This window comes from Dermacentor silvarum, chromosome 10 (assembly GCF_013339745.2).
Source record: "Dermacentor silvarum isolate Dsil-2018 chromosome 10, BIME_Dsil_1.4, whole genome shotgun sequence".
Classification (NCBI taxonomy): domain Eukaryota; kingdom Metazoa; phylum Arthropoda; class Arachnida; order Ixodida; family Ixodidae; genus Dermacentor; species Dermacentor silvarum.
In genome coordinates, this window is record NC_051163.1 from 22,395,075 (window position 1) to 22,418,561 (window position 23,487).

At 46.6% G+C, this 23,487-nt stretch overlaps 2 protein-coding genes across 2 annotated transcripts in view; both read left to right on the forward strand.

Annotated features, from left to right (window-relative positions):
- LOC119430924 (uncharacterized) overlaps positions 1–22,731 on the forward strand; it is a 49,683-nt gene extending 26,952 nt beyond the window's left edge. The window contains exons 7-14 of the mRNA XM_049657496.1: positions 3,797–3,902; positions 11,634–11,700; positions 15,316–15,457; positions 16,991–17,093; positions 17,173–17,227; positions 18,764–18,832; positions 20,904–20,959; positions 22,626–22,731. Of these exons, the coding sequence (XP_049513453.1) occupies positions 3,797–3,902; positions 11,634–11,700; positions 15,316–15,457; positions 16,991–17,093; positions 17,173–17,227; positions 18,764–18,832; positions 20,904–20,959; positions 22,626–22,673 (646 nt within the window). The 3' untranslated portion in view covers positions 22,674–22,731. The remainder of the gene's footprint in view (positions 1–3,796; positions 3,903–11,633; positions 11,701–15,315; positions 15,458–16,990; positions 17,094–17,172; positions 17,228–18,763; positions 18,833–20,903; positions 20,960–22,625) is intronic.
- LOC119431188 (2-iminobutanoate/2-iminopropanoate deaminase-like) lies at positions 1,055–8,352 on the forward strand. The gene is made up of 6 exons (XM_037698659.2): positions 1,055–1,178; positions 3,797–3,902; positions 5,816–5,870; positions 5,998–6,066; positions 6,915–6,970; positions 8,222–8,352. Exons 1-6 carry the CDS (start codon positions 1,093–1,095, stop codon positions 8,300–8,302), a joined length of 453 nt encoding a protein of 150 aa, XP_037554587.1. The 5' UTR covers positions 1,055–1,092; the 3' UTR covers positions 8,303–8,352.
- Positions 22,732–23,487: the final 756 nt, after the last annotated feature.

Here is a 23,487-nt window from a genome sequence, read left to right on the forward strand (position 1 = left end):
GTAGCTTTCAAACGTAGCGGAATACAGGACGCCCTCTGGGTTTTGGCCCACGACTGGCGTCTGGGACTCCACGAAGCACGGGAATCCGTCACCCTGGTGCCAAGGCCTTTGCACTTATCAGCCGCTCACACGTGTAGCGCTTCTAGGCTGCTGCAGATACTTTCGCCACCTGCAAGTTGCTAACGAAACTGGTCTTTGTTTGGAAATGTTCATAACAGGATTCGCAACAGGCTCGCAAGTGTTCGAAAGCTCGTTTACGTACAACCAAATTTGAATGTGGTAGCAGCCGTGATCGATTCTAATGGGAACGTGTAAAGCGAGAGAGGCTGGGGCACTGAGTTACCTTTCTCTCAATTATCATATCAGCAATCTTTCGCAGAAGAGAACAAGGCGTTTATTGCATTGTCTTCGCGTTCTCTGCTAACTATCGCATGTATTTAAGGATTTTTTTTTATAAATTTAGACTATTTCTACTGGAGCTTCAATATCTTTCAAAATTTCCTAAAAGGACAGGAAAAAAGAAACAGGGCCCGTATTCACAAAGGGTTCTTACGCTAGTAAAGTTCGTAAGAACAAGAACAGTCCAATAGGGACAGCAAACATATCATTAACGCAGGCCTCCGACCATTCAGAAAACGTTCTTACGAACGAAAACGTTTGCGTACATTCGGCTCCAGATTTCTTCCTCGCGCTTAAAATTTCCGGAAATATTGCATCCCTGTATACATTCGACCCCTTCAAGAGAGCTTACAGGCCTGCTCGCACGTGATATGACGCGTGATTCGGGAAGGCTGACGGTTGCAGAGCGAGTTAAGGGATAGGTATAGATGAACGCGCCAAGTGTCGTCTGCGTTCTGTTTTTAACGCACGTGCAGGTTGTCTGCCAGGAAGTGTATCGCTAACCGCGGCAGGTCGGCACGCGACGTTTACAACCGGTTTACTGTTTTGCACACATGCCCCGGGACCCCGATTAGAGGGCAGTGCAGCTGTATATACGCACAGCTGCCGCTGTTGCTCTGCGCGAAGGCAGCTGCTGCACGCAATAAAAGCTCCGGCGTGCAGCATCGGTGCATCCACGGCACGTTCCGCACTATGGGAGTTGCCGCAATGGATCTCACCAGAACGGCGCAACGCGAAGTCATCAACAGTCCTCGAATACCCATCGTCCCACGCTTTAGGTGAGTTACTGTAGGACGTTTCATGACGTCACGCGGCCGCGCTCTCCCCACGTGGCGGTTGTGAGAGAGGAGGATGGCTGTCGCGGTCTACGCCGGCGCATCGGGCCGCTGGAGACGCCGCACGTAGAACCTATACTGCCGCGACGGATGGGCTGGTTAACGGCTGTGTTTTTTGCGGGATTGCACAATGAAACAACAAACGCTACCTAAATATCTTAATTGCATCACCTATACGCCTTCAAGCGCATAATTCCTTTAATCAAGCGAATAGCTTTATAAAAGCGTTTGGCTATTCGCTTGCATGGACAACCATCGTCGATGGTTTGTGTTTTTTTTTTTTTTTAATGCGAGGCATACCTTGCCTCCCTCCGCGCACTCGGTGAGAGCAGTAGCTATCCGCGACTCGGTCTTTAGTGTCCTACTTTCGGGATCAGCCCAGCACGAAACGTCGCAAAATCGATAGTCACTACAGGTGGCCAAAACAACAAATTTTTACAAAGCTGCATTCGTTTTTGCCATCGTTTGCCTTAACAGAGAACATCGTGCAATCATTGCGCGCCAACAGTGCGCTGCTGCCTCTGTTATAAGACAAATACACATCGTGATGCGTGCTGCGTAATTTATGCAGATTATGCGTTCAAGATTACGATGCAGTTTTGATACACCCTCCGCGATGGCTCAATGGCTGTGGCGTTGCGATGCTGAGTATGAGGTCGCGGGTGCGATTCCTGACTGCGGCGGCCGGATCCCGATGGATGCAGGATGCAAAACCGCTCGTGTACCGTGCTTTCGGCGCACGCTAAAGAACCCCAGGTGGTCAAATCTAAGTTAATCCGGAGAGCTGTACTGCGGCCTCATGGCTCACTGTAGAGTTTCGGGGCGTGGAGCCTGTAATTTAATTTTAATGCGAAGTGTTATTCGGATTGATCACCGGGTTCCTTCGCACGTCTGGCCAGGTAGTGGGTTTAATATATATCAACAAAGCAGTGCTGGTGGGAACAACACTGCGTAACCAAACAAATCGCGGCATGAAACCTTTACACATAATGTTGGCTCATAGGTATATCCAAAGTGCAATATCGCACGATACTGAACCCCTTCTTTGATTTCTTATATTTGGGCCGCACATTCCTTGTGCAACTGCGTGCCACCGGCTTAAAACCACAATAAAACTTTGTCACCGTCGTCATCGCCTAGTTGCTGTCTTAACACACAAACGTGCTCGTCCGTCTGGTGAAGCTAACCCCAACCGATGCTGCAGAGCCAGCTACCCGCGAAATGCTCCGCATAACGTCGATACCATCAGGGCGTGGAATCGGGGTATCTTTCTGCCCGATTTCTGCCGTCGTCGTCGTCACCGTGAGGTTACGCATAAAGTCCAAGGGCGGTAAAATCGGCGCCGTATGCTGTATGTACGAGTGAACGCGCGCAAGGGACGCGCGCTTTCACGGAGAGCGAACGCACGGCGGAGAGCAAACTCGACGTCTTCCATCTGGCGAAAGGCCGTGGGGGGAGGAGAGGGAGGGGAGGCGACGTTTAGCTGCGGCACCAAATGCCTATCTTGCGACCGGGAGCAACGGGAACGGGCGACTCAATCTCCCACGCGAAGGAGGAAAGCGGGAAGGCAACGCCGGAGGGAGGGGCGCGGCTTCTACTCTGCCAGCAACTGCGTACTTGTACTTTGCGCGGCTCCGGACATTCGCGCGCGCCGTATCTTGAAAGCGATCTCCGCACGGCTCTTACCTTTCTATGCGCTGTGCTTTCGCCGCTCAGTTTCCGCTGAAGCGATAGACCGCACGAACCTTCGCTCTCTGCTGCCGCCGTGCTTGCTCACGCCAGCGTTTTGACAGCGGTTGTCTGCGGTCATCGAGTGTGATCTATTCATGTTTGCTTGTGCGCGCTGACACCAGGCTTGTTAATTCAGTTAGTAAGCGTTATCCAGCCGATAAAACTACTACCCTTATTCCGTATAGCTCTCTACTAATTTGCTATCGCAATTGATGCTTCGCCTTTCGGGCGAAACTGCGACTTTTATAATGACTTCCTTGACGAGTTATCACCACTGTTCGGGCATGTCTCTTAGTAACCTGCTTCCAGCCTCTCTCGTGGACCGATCCCGAAGGTAGTGCCGTGTAAATATCAACATCGTAGAGGCTTGGGCTAGTCGGCACATACTTGATAGGGGAACAGCGCAAAAAACACGACAGATAAGAAAGGAGACACACCAGCGCTGGTGTGTGTCTCCCTTCTTGTCTGTCGTGTTTCTTGCACTGTTCCCGTGTCCGTCTAAATATAAGTGCCACTGGGGCCACTAGGTATTTGCCACAGGGTATCTGCAATTGCGGCCACTGTGTACGTCATGACTGTGGTGATAATGCTGATCGGGATGATGACGGCGACGATCATTATGATATGAGGATAACTGATGACAAGACTTTGTAAGGCGATTCAACCTATGTGTTTCAAATCAGGCGATTCAACTAGGTGTTGAATCACCTTCCAACTTTTTTGTGTGTCGTTTTGACAGGTTGTAGTATTATTTACGATCATGTATGTTCAACATTTGAGATCGTCTCTCTCTTTCGTTCGTGTGCACGTGACCGTCCGTCATTTCGCAGCCAGGCGATCCGTGTGGGCAACACTCTTTACGTATCTGGCACGAGGGGCATCGACCCACGAACGGGCAAAGTCATCGCAGGTGGCATCGTGGAGCAGACGCGACGGGTAATCATGCGTCATGATTTGGGCGTTGTTTTATACTTCTCTACGCTATGTTCAGGTATGGCTGCTCAAAGGTGTGCATCGCTTGTGTCAGAAAATAAATTGTGCACGAGTACGATCGGGTGAAGTTCTCGTATTTCTTTATGCTGCGAGGGTGTTTAGCATGAAGTAGTAACGACAGGACAACCAGACGGTCAGTGTCGTTGCTTATACTTCGCGCTATGTACTATAACTGTACGTACTTGCAGCATAATGGAATACGAAACTAGCCCGATGTGCCACTCTTCTCGTAATGCTCTGGATGTGTAGTACGACATTGCGAGCGAAAGCTCTGTCCTCTTATACCCCAAAAAAACCAGGCCAGAACTTTGCACCGCTAGCTCTCTATAAGTATGATATAGCATTGTGACGTCTCGACAGCTGTGCGCGCATTCGGCACGGGCCACCTTTCACATTCACATTCATCAAAGTGACGTTTCTGTACTTCGTGTCACTTTACAAACGTGCGATTTCGTGCACGCTATATATGTGACGCGCTCGCATGCGCTCAAAACACCTCGCGTTTTCTCTTCGATACATCCAAAGTGGATGAAGTCCGCATATAATGCCATGAAAGTAGCGAAGCGATTCAACTGGAGAACACTACCTTTAAAGCTATTCGCACTTACTTCAACTTAAACTAGACGAAGTTCTCTGAATTTTTTGTCTCAGCAAAGATTGTTGGTCTGGTGCTTTTTTTTTTCTTTTTGCGAGAAACAACAGATATGCTTGCTTTGTTTTCGTTCTTGCTCTTCGTCAAGCAGAAATATATTTGCATAATAATGCGCACCTTGTGCTTTTTTCTTTTGCGTCTTTGTACAAGATTATTTGCCTGTATAGGAATATGTGATTGTATTTTATGTATTCCTGTAAGATGGTATAAGGTTGTATTTTTTTTGTACATGACTTTCTTTTCTTTATTTGCGTAATTTCTGTAACTTCTGAAATGTTATAGGCAGATTGTGTTTATGTCAGTGCTGTGAGCGCCAATGCGGGGGCCTGAGGCTTTGTCAAGCTTTCGAAATGACAGCTTTCTCTGCACGCGCCTTCGTGTCATTACACTGTACTGATGCGAAAATAAACATCATCGTCATAAGAAAATGCGTGACCGATGGTGGGGATCGAACCTCTGTCATCCAGCACAGCAACACAATGCTCTAACCACTATAATAGCCCAGGATTGCACGCATGCTTTCTTCGATCGTCCCCAAGTCGCTATTTCGAACGTCTAGCACCGTGCGTCACGTGACAGTTTCTCTCATTCTTCGCTTGTGGCAGCTAGCGCTTTGAGACGCCGTGTTAGACTGCACTGCCTTCGGGATCGGCCCACATACCTTGTCAGACGGATAACGGCGAAGTAGGTGCAGTCTGCCTATAATGCTATCGCATTGAACCTCCCTTCTCGGTCGGGACACACGCGCCCTAGTCCTTCCGTGTGTCCACTCGCTTCCCCGTAACCTATCTCGGGCGGATGAAATCTCTCTCCCAGGAGCCTTCGGGCTGGGGAGGCCTCCTGATGCCTTCCGTCACCTCGGCCTGGGGTCCAAGACCTGAAGAACACCGTGAACGGTCCAAAGTTTGCAACTCCAGCATCTACAGGCACACATTCACCACCTGTCGTGCCTTTGCCCAAGAACAAGGGCTATTTGAGAGAAAATTCTAGTGGCCGCCAAGGGGATACGACCGGATAAAACGGACAGTTAAGGGCGTTGGTTCGTGGTTGGTAGTTGGCTAAGCCACTACTGCAATCTCTACACGAAACATCTACACATACATGTCGCAGTCCGAGCTTCTCTGGACGGCCTGCTGATTTCGAAACTTTTTGCATCAACTTTTTTCACTTCGAGATGTTCTTCTAATCGTGCCATTTGTTTCAGGCCCTGCAAAATCTGAAATGGATTTTAGAAGCCGGACGAATGACTATAGGAGATGGTGAGAATAAAATGTGAATTTTAGAGACTATATCACTTTATATATAGCGATCACGTTTAATCCGCAAGTTCCTGACCCGTCTTTTTTTTTTCTTGTTTTTTTTTTACATGTGTGCGTTCATTTCCAGTGGCAAAGTGTACGGTGTTCATCACTAACAAGAATGACTTTGACGCTGTGAATGCAGAGTACATAAAAGGTACGTAAAAAATTGCGAAATGATAAAGATGTCGTTGTGGGCTATAGAGTGGTTGCTGTCGTCGCGCAGATTTATCAAATGCTCCAAAAGTTACCATTGCTGATGAAATCGATAATATGACGGAATCCTGTCGGGTCGGAATGGAACACGATGCAAGACGAATACAAGCATCGAATAGCAAGAGTGATGTATAATGTGGCGGCTTCCACACAACCTTGTTGTTAATCTTCAAGCTTAATAGGTTGCTTATCTCCATAGCCTCCCACGTCGATTGGTTTCTTCGTTGTGAAATTTCCACGCAGTAATCAAGCGTAAGCCAGTTAATGCGGAAGATTACAGAGGCGCGAAACGTTATCATTAGAGCACAGCATCGACTTCCTTGCCTGCTAAAAAGTTAGCATTTCTAAGTTTAGCAACGCAACGTCCGGGATAAGGCCAAATACCTTGACTGCTAGTCTGTCAACGCGTCAATAGACTGCTAAATTTGCTTTCTGTTGCTGCTTAATTGACGTGAGCAGTGAATCATTGGCCCGATATAAAAGAAAACTGTCGCAAGCTTCTAAATAAACTGTTTCGAGTTATAGCGCCAAAGTATGTCTTATCAATTCTTCGACTGTCCTTGTCTGCAACGCACTAAGCGTCTACTGCTCGTATAATGGATCACAACAAAGCCCAAATTTCAACCTTTCTTTTTTTTTATTACGTCCATTTCTTTTATACAATACATGGGCATCACTGTCTGGATCATTAGCCAAAGGCTCCATGCAATTATGCGCGGCTTTCCTGCGTGGAAACGTTTTCTGCGCATCCGCGCGTCCTCAAATTGCTGACCAAAGCTGCGTGCTTAGTTTTCAGCAAGGCGCCACCAGCCAGGACCGTCGTTCAAGTTTCGTGGCTGAACGAGGTACGTACATACGTCAATGCTTGTGGCACTGATTGTGGCCGTCTCATTACGCTGCTGAGCAGGACGTGCCGGGTTCGACTCCCGACAGTAGCGGCCCCATTCAGATGAGTGCGGTATGCGTAAAGAGCTCGTATACTTTTGTTTAGGTGTTGGGCTGCTGAAGCACGAGGTCGGGGGATCAAATCCCGGCCAGGGCGACCGCATCTCGATAGGGGCGATAGGGGGCACGTTAGAGAACCCTGCAGGTGGCGCAGAATAATCCGAAGGCTCCCCCAACCACGGCGTGCCTCATAATCAGACGGTGGTTTTGGAACGTAAAACCTCATAATTAACATTTTGCTTTTGTTAAGATACACGTTAAAGAACCCCAGGTGTCGAGAATTAATGCTGATCCTCTCCCACTACGTCGTAGCTCATACAGCCCGTGTATTGCTTTGCGATGCCAAGCACCACGATTGGATTTTTTGAGCGATCGTGATTACTTTCAGCGCACCCGGCCCTGTGGTCGTTTCGCTGGAGTTTATGACACTGCGCTGCAGAGTTCGAGGATCCAGGGTTCGATCCTGGGCTCGGCGGCCGCAGTGAGCAGTGGGCATTGGGTGCACGTTAATTAACCACAGGTGGTCAAACCTAGTTCGTAGTATCCCTCTACGGCGTGCCTCGTAATCAGACAATGGTTCCGGGAAAACAACAACAACCTAGAATAATTTTTTTCTCGATGCACTGTGCATGGTGACAGATGGCGTGCTACACTGCATCTTCTTTCACTCTTATGGCATTGTAAAAATATATTTTTTTTCCGCAGGATGACGGTAGAAAGGTCATTTTGTTTACTCGTACATGTGTGTACGCTTCAATGTGGTTGACAACTGTCCCGAATTCAGCGCAAATGTTCCGAGTCCCTAGTCGACTCTGTCAGGACAAATATTAGTCCAGAATTCAGGCCTGATGAGAACTCATGACCGGATCACCTATCATAAACGTGGCTGTGTCACAATAGTATATTTAAACAACGTGTGGCTTGAAACAGAAGCTCTTGTTGAACTCATGCAGTAACTGTCCGTCGTATTGGCGTGGGCAACCTGCCAGCGAGGACGGCATTCGCTATTGTGAGGAGCTTGTGCATAAACGACCGAATGAAATTCGCGTGTGGAACACATTATGGCGGACCTTAAAATGACACTAAAGATCAATGTTAAGCTGATTTAGCAAACTCTGCTTGACACGTCTGACTTATAGTTTTTCTTTCAGGATTCGCTCGTCGAGATCGAAGCCATCGCAGTTGATACGAAAATGACGTGTCGCTTCACACCAATTCAGTCTCGCCTCTAGTTGTGGCTACTTGGAATTTCTGCATTAAAGAACGATAATCGAAGCTTGCATTTTTTTTATGTGTGGCTATGTATATTACACGATTGTTGAGAGGCACTGTCATCTTGCTTCGCCAACGTTTAGTGTGCTACAGAGTGAAACGGCGCGCAGTCATAAAAGAGCGGCTGCTCTATAGAGCTGCGCAACACGAAATCGGTGAGAGACGTTATCATCGTAATGATGTTTACATACCGGAATAGAATGGTTTTACGTATCAAAAGTAGAATAAAAGATACTTTGCATGTAGTTTTTGCCGCTGAAACAAGAAATTAAGAAAGAAAAAGAACGCCAGTAACTAAAAGATCGAGCTCAGCGTATAGATGACACGAGGGACACGAATCAGGAGACGCGATATGCGACTTAACAGTATTGGGGCATTGCGACGATCGTCTCTCCTGTCAAACTGCGCATGCGCTTAGAATACTAACAACGATGGCGCCCTGTGTCTACACTCAACCCTTACATACATAAATCCTCGCATTAATACGAGTGCGTTAGTCAGTCCCATGCGTATTAGCATTTACAGAATACAGGAGGCGCAGACGTGAGTTGATGATGATGATATTTTATTGGCATCTCCTTTGAAACGGGACGGTGACAAATAATAACCTACCCTGCTTGAGTTAATCAGTTATGCTATACATGGGCTTTTCATTCCAGCATTTTTGTGTACACCTCCTTAATCTTTTTGCTCTTCCTCAAAACTTCTATATATACCTTGTTCCGCTACCTATTCCTGTAGCGGATGCGGTCGTATAATCTCTTCCTTGCTTTTCTTCCCACCAATACACTAAACGTCTCTTGCTTATCTCGACTGCTGACCTGTTGATGCTTCCGGCCACTTTAAATCCAAGCGATTGTGGAAGGTGTACGTTACCTACGGGTCTCACTGGGTGAATTCCTTCGCATTCCATTAGGACGTGCTGAGTGGTCTGCAGATTTTCGCTGCAGCATACACGTGCCTTACGTTGTTGCGAGTATTTGCTCCGGTGTGGTTTTGTCTTTAAAGCCTTAGCGCCGGTGGCGCCACCTTGTAGCGTGGAGTTTAACTAGAGCGCACAGAACCATGCCTGTAACAGACCATGTTGCACTTAGCTGCTGCTGCTGTAAGGCGTTAGCCCCGAAAAAATCGTTAAGTGCCCTTCGGTGCTCCTTCGCCGAGGGCACCTTTCTAACAGAGAAACGTTTTAAACAAGCTGTGTTTGAATAAAACGTTGCTGCTGTCTTACCTAATCTACGTATATCGCGCTCAGCAGCTATACAACGCGCAAGTGCATGCATACCGAGTGTCAGAAATGACTAAGCACACAATGTGAGAAAAGCATAGCAAATTTATGTTTGCCACAAGAGAAACAGAGTCGAAAGACGCATACTGTTTCCAGCCTCTCCAGCTGAACCGTACCCATCCGAGGCCGCCACTGCTGTGATGGTTAAATTTAAACAGCAGCTGTTTATAACTCGAAAACAGTGTCAGGGATATTTTCCTCGTGCTATTCGCCGAATAAATAAAGAACGAAATAGATCGGTCGCTTTTCCATATCATTCCCTGTTTTTTTTTGTTTTTTTTTTTCGGTCTTTACAATGTTTGCGGGTGTGCTCATTTGCGTGCACCTGTGCCTAACGTTTTGTAACTTACGCTCGGGCTCTGTTAGAAATAGTCCGGTTGCGAGAGCGACCGCACTACTGCGGAGAGCTTTAGGTGCACGGTCCGTAAACAAGGTCACCGTCTGCGGAATACCGGGCTAGTGGAAAGAGTGGCAGCAACAACGCTAGTATAAAGATGCAGAGTTTAACCATGTTAACCTTGTGACGCACATGTAGCTCAACCAGAGGGCGCAAAAAGCTAATACTGTATAGTAACGAATAAAGTTTTACGCCCGAAAGTTAAGCATATGCGTTCGCTGCGCAGTTAATTCGAATAGGGCCGTATAGCCAAAGGAGGTGTGTGTGTGTGTGTGTGTGTGTGTGTGTGTGTGTGTGGGGGGGGGGGGGGGGATCACACCGGGCACGCCCCCCCCCCCCTCCCTCTCCCCAAAATTTTTGTGCACCCTGGCATAAAACGACATGCAACAACACCCGTCTGCCCCGCACCCCTCCCTAGGTTAAAGTGCGGTGGCCACATTGCTTGATTGCTAATCGCATTAATATCGTCCGGCATCGTGAGATACGGTCTGCTGGAATTTATTCTATATGTTTTCTCTTAATCTTTTCTACCCTTCCCTCTTCCCGAATGGCAATTTAGCCAACCGGACGGTTACTTTGCCGTTAATCTCTAATTTTTATCTCGCTACACTGTTTTTGAACTGTACAAAGTCAAAATGGAATTCTGGACACAATTCGGGAAACATTCAAATTCCGCCATGTTGTCATTTCGAGCCAGCCAATCAGCAAGGCCGTAGCAGCCCTTTGAGCCATTCGGAGTTGACAAGATGACGAACTTCGACAGCTTATACGGCGGAATTTGACTCTTTCCAGAATGAAAACCCACGGAGTTCGAGACCCCCCTGAGAAAGTGCAATGCGCTTTATACCGTGCGCATGCGCGCATTTTTTACCCAATCACTTATTTCTGACCAGCTCTCTCTTTCCTCTGACAACCCTCTCTCGAAAGCCTTAATTAACCCTGCCTTTGTGTATTTTGCACCGCCCTCGCCCTGCCAGCGTCCAGAATCTCATCAAAGTCAAAACGTGATGGAGAAGGGGCTGTTTCAGGTAGCGCCCGGTCACGATTCGCTTAAGACCGCCGCTGTAATTGCACTAAGCAAAGAAGTACAGCGGCCGCGTACACGCTTCGCCTAGCAGCGGTAACAAAGCGCCAAATGCTTCTGTACCGTCGGTAAAAAATATAAAATAATTATTGCATCTTCCGGGTCCCACGCGAGTGCCTTGTTAATAGCGAAGACAAGTGACCGAAATTGGCGCGCGTTAGCACGTTCCGAGTCACGCTGTGGAGCTTTCGAATCATTTTAGGGTTCGCTTAACTGCGGTAGTTTTACCTTCCGTCGCGTCAGAGTGGGTTTTATTTCGACGGCAAGGAGTAAAGAAAAGTCGTCTTACCAATATACTGTTTATTATTTCACCTTCCACCTTAATCGTCTTTCGTATATGGGATGCCAGGCTACTATCTCCTGCAGCTATCATTAAGGTTCCTATTCTGTGTACATCAACCGTTACTGCTACGTATGCACTACGTGGGTGGTCCCGCTCATTTGAAGGCGATGCGTCGTTAGATATATTACACTGCTTAAATGGATTTTAAATCAGCCCATCTTATGTCGCGGTGTATATTTCAGGCTGAGAAACGCCAGGATGTAAATTTTGAAAGGGATCCGCACTGCGGTGTTTCCAAGATTGACGCCCGTAAGTGAATTCAGCTGGTATAATGTTATTACGCGGTAGCGATACGGCATAGTCGATATTTAACGACTTAAAGCCGTACGCTTGGTTGATGCATGAAGCATTGGAAGTTTATAGTTGTGCGAGCTTACCCCGCGTTGTTGTGGGTGTCGTTTGCTGAATCCATCGCTCCAACTCTTATAAAAAATCGTACATTACATTCAATCAAATTTCAACAGAAAGGCTACTGAATGTAACCATTTCATAACTAGTTTTGTATAACGGAAAGAAGGAACAGCATTGGCACTATCGTTCGTACAATAATAAGAGTGGGAAAGTAACCTGCAAAAGCATGCCTTCGCATACTATCAAGGTCAAATTTTTCCAACGCTTCAGATGAGATAATTGTTTCGTTGCAAAGCCAACACTCCCTTTACTTCCTTAACTAAAGCTGTTATAGAAACTCTTGTCTTTATACTTCGCCTTCGAAAACCTTTGAGATGCAATTTAATATCATGCGTATAAAGACAGAAGAAAAGGGAAAGGCAGGCAGGTTAACCAGAGGGGAAGATCCGGTTTGATACACTACGCTGTGGAGGGTAGGGGGAAATCACAAAGGGTACGCGCATGTTATAGAGCTTCTATTGCTAGCCTATCTGTCTAGAGAAACATACAAGTAAAAATAATACGCTATAACGTCAAATATCGTAAGTAGGCCGCTGTGGTAATGCTAATGAGATTGCCCGCGGTGTTCTTCATCGCTAACGGCGTTCGCTTTCCCGTTTATTTTTGGATTCTTTAACGCGATAGCGTTAAGGGCCCGTGTCGCAGAAAATCTTGTGTCGGCGTTGACGTCGGTGCCGCAGTCCGCGGCCGAGTAAATCATCCCGAACCACGCATCCCCAATCACACGCAAGGCCTCTGCGTGGCGCTTAGGCGTTACTGAATTAATTTAACTCCTGAAAGTAAATTGCATCAGAAAATTCGTAAAGTACGACTTACGCACAACGTACAGACATGATAGCGTCGGATTGTAATTTCAATATACGAGAAAACATAATTCTGTTATGCGGAAACTCAAACACAAAACCATTTTCCAGCTGCCGTTTGAGATCTGTCTAAAAGTAGGAGCGGCGCGGCCCGCTCAGTTCCTTGAAACACCATCAGAAAAAGAAGCAGAAAGCTCGCCTTCGTGCATAACGTTCGCCGCCAGCGTTTCCAGAAAAATATTCCCCGTTGTCCTTAGCTGTCGCCTAAGAGACGCGAAGGCGAAAGCCTTGTAGAGCCTACTGTAATTGTAAAGCCCACCCCGATCCTCCTTAATCCACCCTAAACCACCTTAATCATCCTTAATCAACCTTAATGCACCCAAATCCGCCTTAATCCTCCTTAATTCACCTTAATCGACTTTAACCCACCTTTATCCACCTTAATCAAATCACTAATCAATCATTAATTAACTTTGCTAATCATTAATCGTCTCTTATGCACGGCTGGACATGCATAAGATGGGTTCATCCATAAGATGGGACATCCATAATGCCTTGCTTGGGTCGCGTGACTTTCTGTACCTCACAACGCGACCTTGAAACATAGAGATCTAAGGCTTTCGCCTTAAAACATTATGATTACATTAGCTGCAGTTGCCGGGAAGCGTGAGAAGCAGTTAGGGATCTTTGAATGCTATCGTGTTCCACTATTAAAGGCGAAGCTTAAGCTTCCTCCCAAAGTTGGCCGAAAGCAAAGAAAATAAAAGATAAAATAAACGCAGGCTTTGTGGACGGGTCATGTGCGATAGGATTCAATGCCCAAATTAACAGCGCGGCACACACACACTTGCACGTACGCGGTGACGCAAATTAACATCAGAGAGGTTCATTGAAGTTTGGCACATGCCTTGTTTCACGTACCCAGTATAATCCTAGTTGGGATGAACGAGCTTCTTTGAACGGCGGCATATAAGTAGTGCCACATGCCCAGTAACATAGGTTGGTAGAGTAACGGCACATACTCAATATCAGATACCCGTGATCAAAGTTGGCCCGACGATTGCTTTCGAAACCGGTTCCCTGATGCCAGCAGCGCGAAGCGGTGAACCACTAGACCATAGACTACCCGGTTGGCCCAAGTTAGCACCGAAACGGTAGAGACACAGGTAGAAATACAGACAGCCAGACAGGTAGACAGCACGCGGAAAGTGCTAGAAGTGCCCTAATAATGCTAATCGCAATTAGATGATAATCGCATTAAAACAAGGACACGTTGTGTACGGTCGATCGTCCAACGTCTCCAATCACTGTACAGTCGCAACTTATTGTTTTTGCTGCAAGTCACGGATCACTTCTACTGCCGCATTCACGTATTCGCTATCTACGATGTAACGACGCCATCGACAGATACATATACATCCGCAAACTGAAAAGTGATCACCAGCTTCGTGACGACATGCGATGAACGCTTGTTCCTTCGAAGCTGGGAGGTGGCGGGTTCGAACACCTAGTGGTGTATATGGTGAACCCACTACCGGTGAAACCGTGATTACGTGCAGCTGTACTTGCGTCTCTGTGTGGAGAGCGTAATTAGCCGCACGGCGAACTAGGCCTGGACCTAATCGGTACAGTGGAGTCTGTTCGACACGGCGTCACTTTGATAGCGGCTGCAGAGTCGAATCTCGGCAGAACAACGTGCGTGGCATTCGGGTAGGAGAGACTTGGGGTGGGAATAGGTGTTAAGGGTATAGTGCCGCGCAAACGAAAAAGTCTCTGTTGAGAAAAAAAGCAGGCGTGGAAATTCACGGCTTGCTGCTCGAGCTGCAACGTCGGACGCAACAACAAAGTAATTTGGCTAGCTGGTTCTCCCAAGCCCCGCCAGCGACACACAGGTGAAGTTTGTAAGTAACCGCACCACACGCAATCTGTTGTGGTGGTTCCGCAAATGAAGAACTGCACCCTCTTCTTTTAATGCGTTAGCATTCTTGGTCCTTCACGTTATTCTTTTATCGGCGAAGATAGACTGCATTGTATTCTAAAATAGCCAAAGACTGAACATAGCAAAATTTGAGAACTGTTACTTTATCACAACGGCCTATATAAATAAAAAAAGATACTTTGAAATCAATGACGTCACATTGACGTACCGGCGCTGGGTATCGGCGCGAGAAAAGAAAATCAAACTTTGACCATCGTTCCTTTCTTTTAACAATCGACTTACTACCGCCAAGTTAACAAAAACAGAGTTTCGAAGTAATACTTTATCAGTATAAACGTACTCAATGTCTTTCTTAAGTGTTCCTTCAACACTTAAAGTTTTATCGCGCTTTTACACAGGCCATGTTCTCACTGAATTCTCACGGCGCTATTTACGGCAGAACGCTATTAGTATCTTGCTGCGAACGCGCGCATTTGGCAAGAAGACCAACTTGGAACTGTCCGCACTTCGAAATGGCATCGGTTTTACAAGCTCAGCGCTTCGCACTCTGAGAGTATCGAGGCGCGCCTGCAGTCCTGAATGCCTCTGCACTCGCTCACACTCCTATCAGCAGGAAGCCATCTCGGCAATGCCTTTTTATTACAGACCAATCTTAACACTCCCAGCTTGGCCGTTATCTCTCAGCCTCCTAGTTGGCTTGTGTGCTCCCAGCTTCATTCCACAGCAGACGACGTGACTTCTGCGGAGCACCTCTTGAGCAGACGTTCAAGCTTGAAGCAGACGACGCAGCCATGCCAGAATCGAAAATGGTCATCAACACTCCCACCGCCCCCGCGGCCATAGGTCCGTACAGGTAAGTGGTGATATCGAACACTAGTACTCCGCCACTGACGGATACAGCTTTCCAAAGCATCTTTTTCATTCAATGACTTCGTTTCGATAACGGAAAATATATAGTGAAAGCTCTTCGAGGAAAGAAGGATTTAGCCAGCGGAAGGATTCGCCTACATTTTAACGCTTCTGGGACATCGATTGGGCGTCACTTGACGGAAGAATTGCTGTTAATTTTTGGTTTAGCCCTATAATCGTGCGTGTGAAGAGCATGCTCAATTGACATTTCAAATGCATGTTCAAATGAGAAACTTTGTTTCTAGCTGATGTGAAAATGGAGAGACCGGATGGAGCAGGGGGTGGGGTCTGTTACTTTTGCGCACAAGCGTACTTACTTGCCACATGGTTACTATAATGGTAGTAACCATGTGGTACTATAAAACATGGTACTATGGTACTATAAAACATGTATATATAGTATATCGCAAAACGTTTGGCGCCGGTAAATCATGCTCCTCAGTGGTATTTCTTAGTGTATATTAGCGTAGTTTTATCTAGTTCGACAAAGAAAAAAGAAGTAGGTAGACAAATATAAAGATATTGCTGCGGTTTCAAGTTTATAGAGAGAAAGAAGTTTATTATATACCGAAGAAGGTCGGGTGTAAAAACTATCAGGATATCCTCCTAAGATTAAATTGCTGCGCAGATATTGATGTAAAAAGATGAAAAAATTTGCCGCGTATCTGCGTGCTTCGCTGCAAATGTCGTCGAAAGACGATAGTCTTCTGCCGTCCGTACTACACGAGTGCTGGTCTGATCCGCGGCCACCCGTGATGCTGTTCTCGTACCATTTCCGTCCTGGCATGAAGGTTTGTTTGAACAGATTTCATTTTACCGCATTATTTCATCAAGCGGCCATTTATGTTTTGCCCTGCCTCAGACAGCGCTTCTTTTATGTTGAATCGGCCGCATCTGGCTGGCATTGATAAAATTGAGGAGGCGCTGCGTGAGACATGGACGCCATCTGGCAATACATCGGGAAACATGAGCTTGTGCAGAGGGTTTCCTTCCTCCATGGCAGAGGGCGCTCGTCGGCGCGCAGTCGGGGAACGTCGTTCGTCGGCGCGCATAGCATGGCATTTTCAGCGCAGCTTAAGAAACTAGGGTCTTTAGAGTTACGTATCTATGTATTTTCTATTAAAGGAACACACCTCCTAATATATACTTACCTAGTGATGTTGCACCTCAGATATGCGTAATATTTACTTTGTGATCGATAACGTTCACAAGTATGAACAGCCGTACCAGTTTAAGTAGTGTGGGCGGTAAGCAAGTGGTCCAACTTTGGCCGGGTGGCTGAATAGGGTGACAGACAGACCAAATTTTCAGCGTTTAAGTTCCCCAAGAAAGACTATCGTCTTTAAAAGCACCACGGGAACCGCATCACAATGCTGGAAGACTTATGTGGTGAAGGCGTAGAGTAGCTTGGAAACTTTTGACAAAGGCTGTATACCTCGTGCGACTCAATGTTTCTTCATGTTTTTATTTTCTGCAGCCACGCTGTTCGTGTGGGCAACACCGTCTACGCGTCGGGCCAGGTTGGTTCGCACCCCGGCACGGGTAAATTCGACGCCGGCATCGTCGCCCAGACGAGACAGGTGCTGTCAAATCACTGCACGCAACCTCTAAACTTACCGGCCCTAATTTCTGCCTCACCTCTTTTTCATTCGGAAACAGACCCTGGTCAACCTTGGAAACATACTCAAGGCAAGCGGGATGACCCTTGATAACGGTAATTTGTATTCAAGAACGCCGAACGGCACACGTGTACTTTGCCAGTGGAGGCTTTTCTCTATACAAATTATTATAGTATAAACAAAGCTTCTTAGGGGCTCAAGTTTAGCACAGATGCTTTTTTTACAACCTTGCGCTTAAGTCTGGTGTTTCGTGCTCTAGTATTCGGTTGTATTGTATTTTTTTCCATGCACACCAGTAACTTTTTTTTTTCGGTTAATATTCATCGCTCATAATGTGCAATTATGCTATATATCAGTGAAATGCAGTAGCAAGAAACATGTTCTTCGACTCTGTACGCCTGATCCCCCATCTACGATTCACGTCACATGCATCCCAAAATGGGCTAGCATATGCATAATTTATTTTAATTTTCAATCTGGAAAGGATACAAATCCACTCTAGTCCATCAACGAAGGGAAGTGAATGCAGATTGCCCAATAAATACACTACACTCAAAAGTATGTATATCAGAGTGGGAACTTCAGCCGCCTGCGCCGGCGATGTAACGCAAAAGAAAAAAGAAACAGCTGCTCTGAGCGCTGCTCAGGTGGTCGGCACGCGCTCGTGCCATTACTCCCGCGTTCGTCGTCGTCGTCGTCTGCTTCCACAGCTGGCTGCGTTGCCGCTAATCAAGCCAGCGTAGAATTTCACTTCTGTTCTGTCGTCGTAATGGGGAGGCCGCGTTTACGGGGGATGAGCCACTGCTTAAGGGGGTATAAGCCATTACTTGTCTTACGTAACCGACACATTTATATCGAAGAATTTCCATGGAAATCCATCCAGAATTAACGCGCTCGGGCAAGGACTCATCTTCGACGGGCCGATTCTAGCGTGAGCGCTTCCGAAGTCCAGGCGAAATGTCAGCGAAGAGCCGCGGACCCCGAGTTAAGAGAGCGCGATGTTCAGGCCAAACGTCAGCGAAGAGCCGCCGACCCCAAGTTGCGGGAGCGCGATGTTGAGGCCAAACGTCAGTGTCGTTTAGCCCTCCAGGAACCCGACAACGGTGGTGCACGCCTTGGTAACGCTAGCGCCAACTTCCCCGGTGCGACGGCCAGGTTTTAACGCGAGTTTCTCAACCGGAACTTTGGAGCCAGGTGCAGTGCGTGTGACCGGTTGTGGTACGAGCACAACGTGGTACTCGTCAGTGCAATTCTTTCGGAGGAACACCGAAGAAACACACGACAAGTTTCGCTTACCCCCATCTCCTCGACAGAGGAGGGGCTACAGATTTTTTTCCTGGATACAAAAGTATTTTCATCTACGCAAAGATGACTTGAAATTCGTGACGTCAGACTGGCATCACCGATTTCGTGGTTTCATTCTTTAGGGACGTGTCTATAGTACTGGCTCTATATAGGAACTTCACCTTCTTTTTCAACATTCCTTTCTAATGGTCGGTGTTATTTATACTACCAGAGCCCCCTTTCTTGTTCCTAAATGAATTCCGTGTCGATTTGTCCTATTTCCTCTCGTCGTGCAAGTTGCGATGAAATGACAACGCTAGCCGTCTTCTGAACGTGTGTCAATGCAGTTGTGAAGTGCACGGTCTACTTGGCATCTATGGAAGACTTCAAGGACATGAACAAAGTGTACGCTGAGTGTAAGTGGATACGTTTTGTGTTGCGAGACTGCGCGAAGCCTTTTTTTTTCTTGTTTAAAGTACGTGGCTATCAGTGAAGCGTCTGAGAAGTGCCTGCAATCGAAAAATGTTTTCTGGGGCCTATACCTCATATTATGAGGAATGTGACAAACTGTATTTATTGTGCATTCGTTTTAGGGGCGAAGCTCCTTTGAGTGTGAAACGCTCCTCGACTTGAACTTGACTTGCCACCGCCTTGAGCAGCGCGTTCGAAACGCGTTGAAGGCGGTGGCAAGTCAAGTTCAAGTCGAGGAGCGTTTATGAATACGGGGGTTATACTCTCTCAGCAGTCATGTGATGGCGTCGGCAAACGCGGTGCACGTTCCGGCATGTGTAAACGGCTGCGTAAGACGCTGTGGCCTCTCCCCCTTACTATACTTGCGGACAACTTTCTGTGGCAATGAAGGGAAAGCTACGGAGGCAAAGAGCTCACAAGTGAGATCGCTTCTAAAAAGAGTCCTGCGTTTAAATCCACGTTAGTTTAGGCTGGAGAAGAGAAAGCATAAACACCTTATTAGCAACAGTTAAATAAGACAGAGCACACCACTGAGTGTAAAAGTTGGCTTATCTTGCGGCTTTTCCCTTCCGCGTCTGAGCAAACGCACAACTTTCGCACGTGGAAGCTGCGCCGATTCAGCGTCTGTTCCCGAGCAACCAAAAGCACTGTCAAACGCTGCCGGACTACTTGGCGCGGTAACACATATGCAGCAGCCACGCGCCCTTAGCTTTCCCTTCATTGCCACAGAAAGTCCGCGAGTATAGAGAGTACTGCACATTTCTAACGCGCTTGTGCTAGCGTCCCCTTAAGCGGGAGATGGTGCAATTATAATGAAGGGCGCTGTTATAAAATAGGAATGACGTCACATATGGCGCGTGTCATTGGTGGAAGTCAATCGTTCGATTTAGTGCGGCGAGACTGGGCGAATTACACGGAAGATTCACGGTTTACCGATGATTCCCTCCGGAGCTTCGCCCACTCATCATCATTCACCCCGTGGATATGCGGTGTTTTTTTTTTAATTTAATTCCAAATTACTGCTCCACCATAGGTAGCGTACTGCTAAATAACCTAAAAGGTTTCACTTTACCTGTCGTCATCATGAAATGATTTAACCACTTAATGTTGTGACAAGGCTGGCGACATACTCTACTCGTTGTCAACATTCCCAATCAATAATAAATGAATCAGCCAATCATCGTGCTTTTTCAATACTTTCGTTCGTGTGCGAATAATTGGTAAATGGTACTACACTGGTAAATGTTTGCCGCTAGCTTTTATTATAGCAAGAAGTGAGCTCTCAAGACTACTTTCTTCTCGTCACGGGAGGGCGATCATATTTGTTATTGTTTGTTTCATTCCAGCTCAGTATGTTAGGGCGTGTGAGTTTTCAGATTGCTGTGCTAGCAGAACTAAAGCACAGTCTGTACGATTGCGGCCATACACTCTTAAGGCATACGTCTTGTCAAGCTGCTGAGTGCTGCATCGCTCTTTTTCTTTTAAATGTGAATCATTCCTTGGCAAACATTTGCCACTTTGACAGTATCTATCTATCTATCTATCTATCTATCTATCTATCTATCTATCTATCTATCTATCTATCTATCTATCTATCTATCTATCTATCTATCTATCTATCTATCTATCTATCTATCTATCTATCTATCTATCTATCTATCTATCTATCTATCTATCTATCTATCTATCTATCTATCTATCTATCTATCTATCTATCTATCTATCTATCTATCTATCTATCTATCTATGAGCAAAAATGACAATGACTAAGCGGAAAGAGATCAACACTCAAAAGCCACTGAAATGGGTTCGGACATAACTGAGAGGTCATGACATGAATGTCATGACATGCGTGTCATGGGCATCATCATTCACCCCGTGGATATGCGGTGTTCTTTTTTCTTTTTCTGCTGTTTTTTTTCTTGTTACAAGGAATAATTAACTGCATTTGATTTGATTCGATCTAATTTTTGCTGTGAGAAAGCTCGTTTGATAGTGTTTCCGTCGTTATTGCAGTTTTTCAGAAGAATTACCCGGCAAGAGCTGCCTTCCAGGTGGCAAAATTACCAGAGGTACGTCCACAAACTATATAACCTCAATTTAGCGCCAGTTTTGAATTACCCTACTGTGACAGCAGTTATGAACTGGGAAATAGGTTTGCGCCGTACTGTCCGTACGTTCACACCATCTGTGCCCTCTACCCTTCCGGAACGCCGTGGCAGTGCCACAAGCGTCAGAACACAACGTCAACGTGGTATAAAACGTGACCATAGGTTGCGAACAGCATCAGAGAGCGATTAGCTTACTCAGCTTGTTCATCACCTTCTTCATCATCATCCTCATATTTCGTATCCACCGAAGGACGGAGGCTCTCCCAGCTATTTCAAATTACCCCTTCTTTTCGTCTGCCGACTCCCATCCTATGTGCCTGAACATTTTAATGCGATAGCGTTAAGCGCTCCGTGTCGTAGAAAATTTGGTGTCGGCGTCGGTGGAGTTGTCCATGAGTGAGTGAGTGAGTGAGTGAGTGAGTGAGTGAGTGAGTGAGTGAGTGAGTGAGTGAGTGAGTGAGTGAGTGAGTGAGTGAGTGAGTGAGTGAGTGAGTAGTGAGTGAGTGAGTGAGTGAGTGAGTGAGTGAGTGAGTGAGTGAGTGAGTGAAACAACTTTATTCGGTCCACAATAGACGTGGGTAAACTCAACGTCACCATCGAAAATTTACCTATATATTTTGATATATGCATATGTTACGCCTTGCTATATATGACATGCGATATATGCGGGTCATATTGACACACCATTCTATCCCTAAAGTTGCTCATACCTTGTCTTACATTCTTGACAAAGTGATTCCTCGGAATTTTGAGAATGACAGCCCACAAAGAAACGTCATGAAACGAAACACCGACAGCGCATGCCTTTTATGTTATATCTTCTCAGACTGAAATATTAAAAGTACGCAAAAATACCATAAACCTGAAAATGATGCATTTCTTTTGCTGTGCACAACCTCCGGTATCGGTCCACGCAAGAGGCCGCGTTTCTAAGAAAGCTCGCCTTACGGTCACATAAGATGTAGTTGCCGGGAAGTGTGAGAACAAGTCAGGGATCTTCGAATGCTATCGCGTTCCGCTCTTAAAGGTTCCGCTCTTAAAGGCTCTCTCTCTCTAAGCGTCCTCATTTTTTTTAAAAATCTCATTACACCATCCTAACCCCTATAACTCAGAAACGAGCACACTCGAGAGCTTTCAAAAGTAGCAAGGCTACGTCTTTAGAGTGCAGTGTATGCCATCTTTATTGCGTAGCCGCGAGTAAAGGCTCTTGAAATCAATGACGTCGCGAGAAGCTAACATGCCAATTTTTAAATGGCGTCCTCACCTATATTTCATTTCTGTGATTTTTTCACATCTGCCAATTGTATCTTCTTACGTGTAGGATTGACATATATCCCACAATTTCTGCGTGCAAATCTCGCATAATCCGGCATTTCTCTCTGGCGTCCTTTCAAGATCGCACGATGCATAGTTCTCGCACTTGCCGCAGCGTGGTGCCACTGTTTTCTTGATGCGCGCGAACACGGAAGAAAAAAAAAATGAGTGTGACTCAGCGCGAAGGTCGACCAGAGCAGGCTTTTCCTTTTTTCCAAAATCGAATACAATTGAGTAATTTCAGGGTTATAACGAGCATGTCGTGAGACGAAGCTGCTGACTATATTAGGATGTCTTCTTCCTTTTGCGACAGAATTCTCTGGTTGAAATCGACGCCATCGCGGTAGACCTCGCTTCCTAAGACAAGTCGTCGAAGGTACGTCGTCTTGGGAAGTCCACAGAACTCTACCATAATAAAATGTGCTAAACATCTCTTTCTGTCTTTCATATCGTGTTGTTACTTGTGCTGTCACGTTTGTGGAAGAAAGGAAACAGAATAAACTAAAGTCGAGATTTCGCTCATAAATCACCTCCGTTTATCCCACTACATGTGCCCGTGCACGACTATGAGGACGAGTTCAAACGGTGTGCCGCTTTCGTGGTGCGATTGGTGCTTCGTGGGTTTCATGCGCCCCCCAATGCGACGCGGTAGCTATTAGAGGCGCTATAGTGGAGGGCTCCGAATTCATTTTTTAACACCTGGGGTTCTTTAACGTGCAGCCTAAGCACACCCGAAGCAGCCTAAGCCCGCATTTCTAAGCACACGAGCGTTTTTTGCATTTTGCCCCCATCGAAACGTGGCCGCTGCTGCCGTGAATCGTACCAGCGACCTGGAGCTCGGCAGTAGAGTTCGATCCCCTGTGGCGGTTTTGGACAAAACATTGTTCTTCTCCATCGCCATTTGGCGAGGGTGAGGAAGTATAGCTTGACAACGAGGACACCACGACTTGAACGGTGCAAGGAAGGAGATGGAAGGACGTACAGAGCCGACGCCACCTAGATAGCACAAGGCCTGTTCACTCCGATCCATGACCTCACGCTACCTGGCCCGACTGCCATATAATCTAATGGGGATGCTCCCGCGTAAGCTGCGGCAATTTTCACGTCACCGCTTTCGTCACGCCAGCCCTGGCAATGGAAATTTCAGGCATAGTAGCATGACGTTATAAAACAGA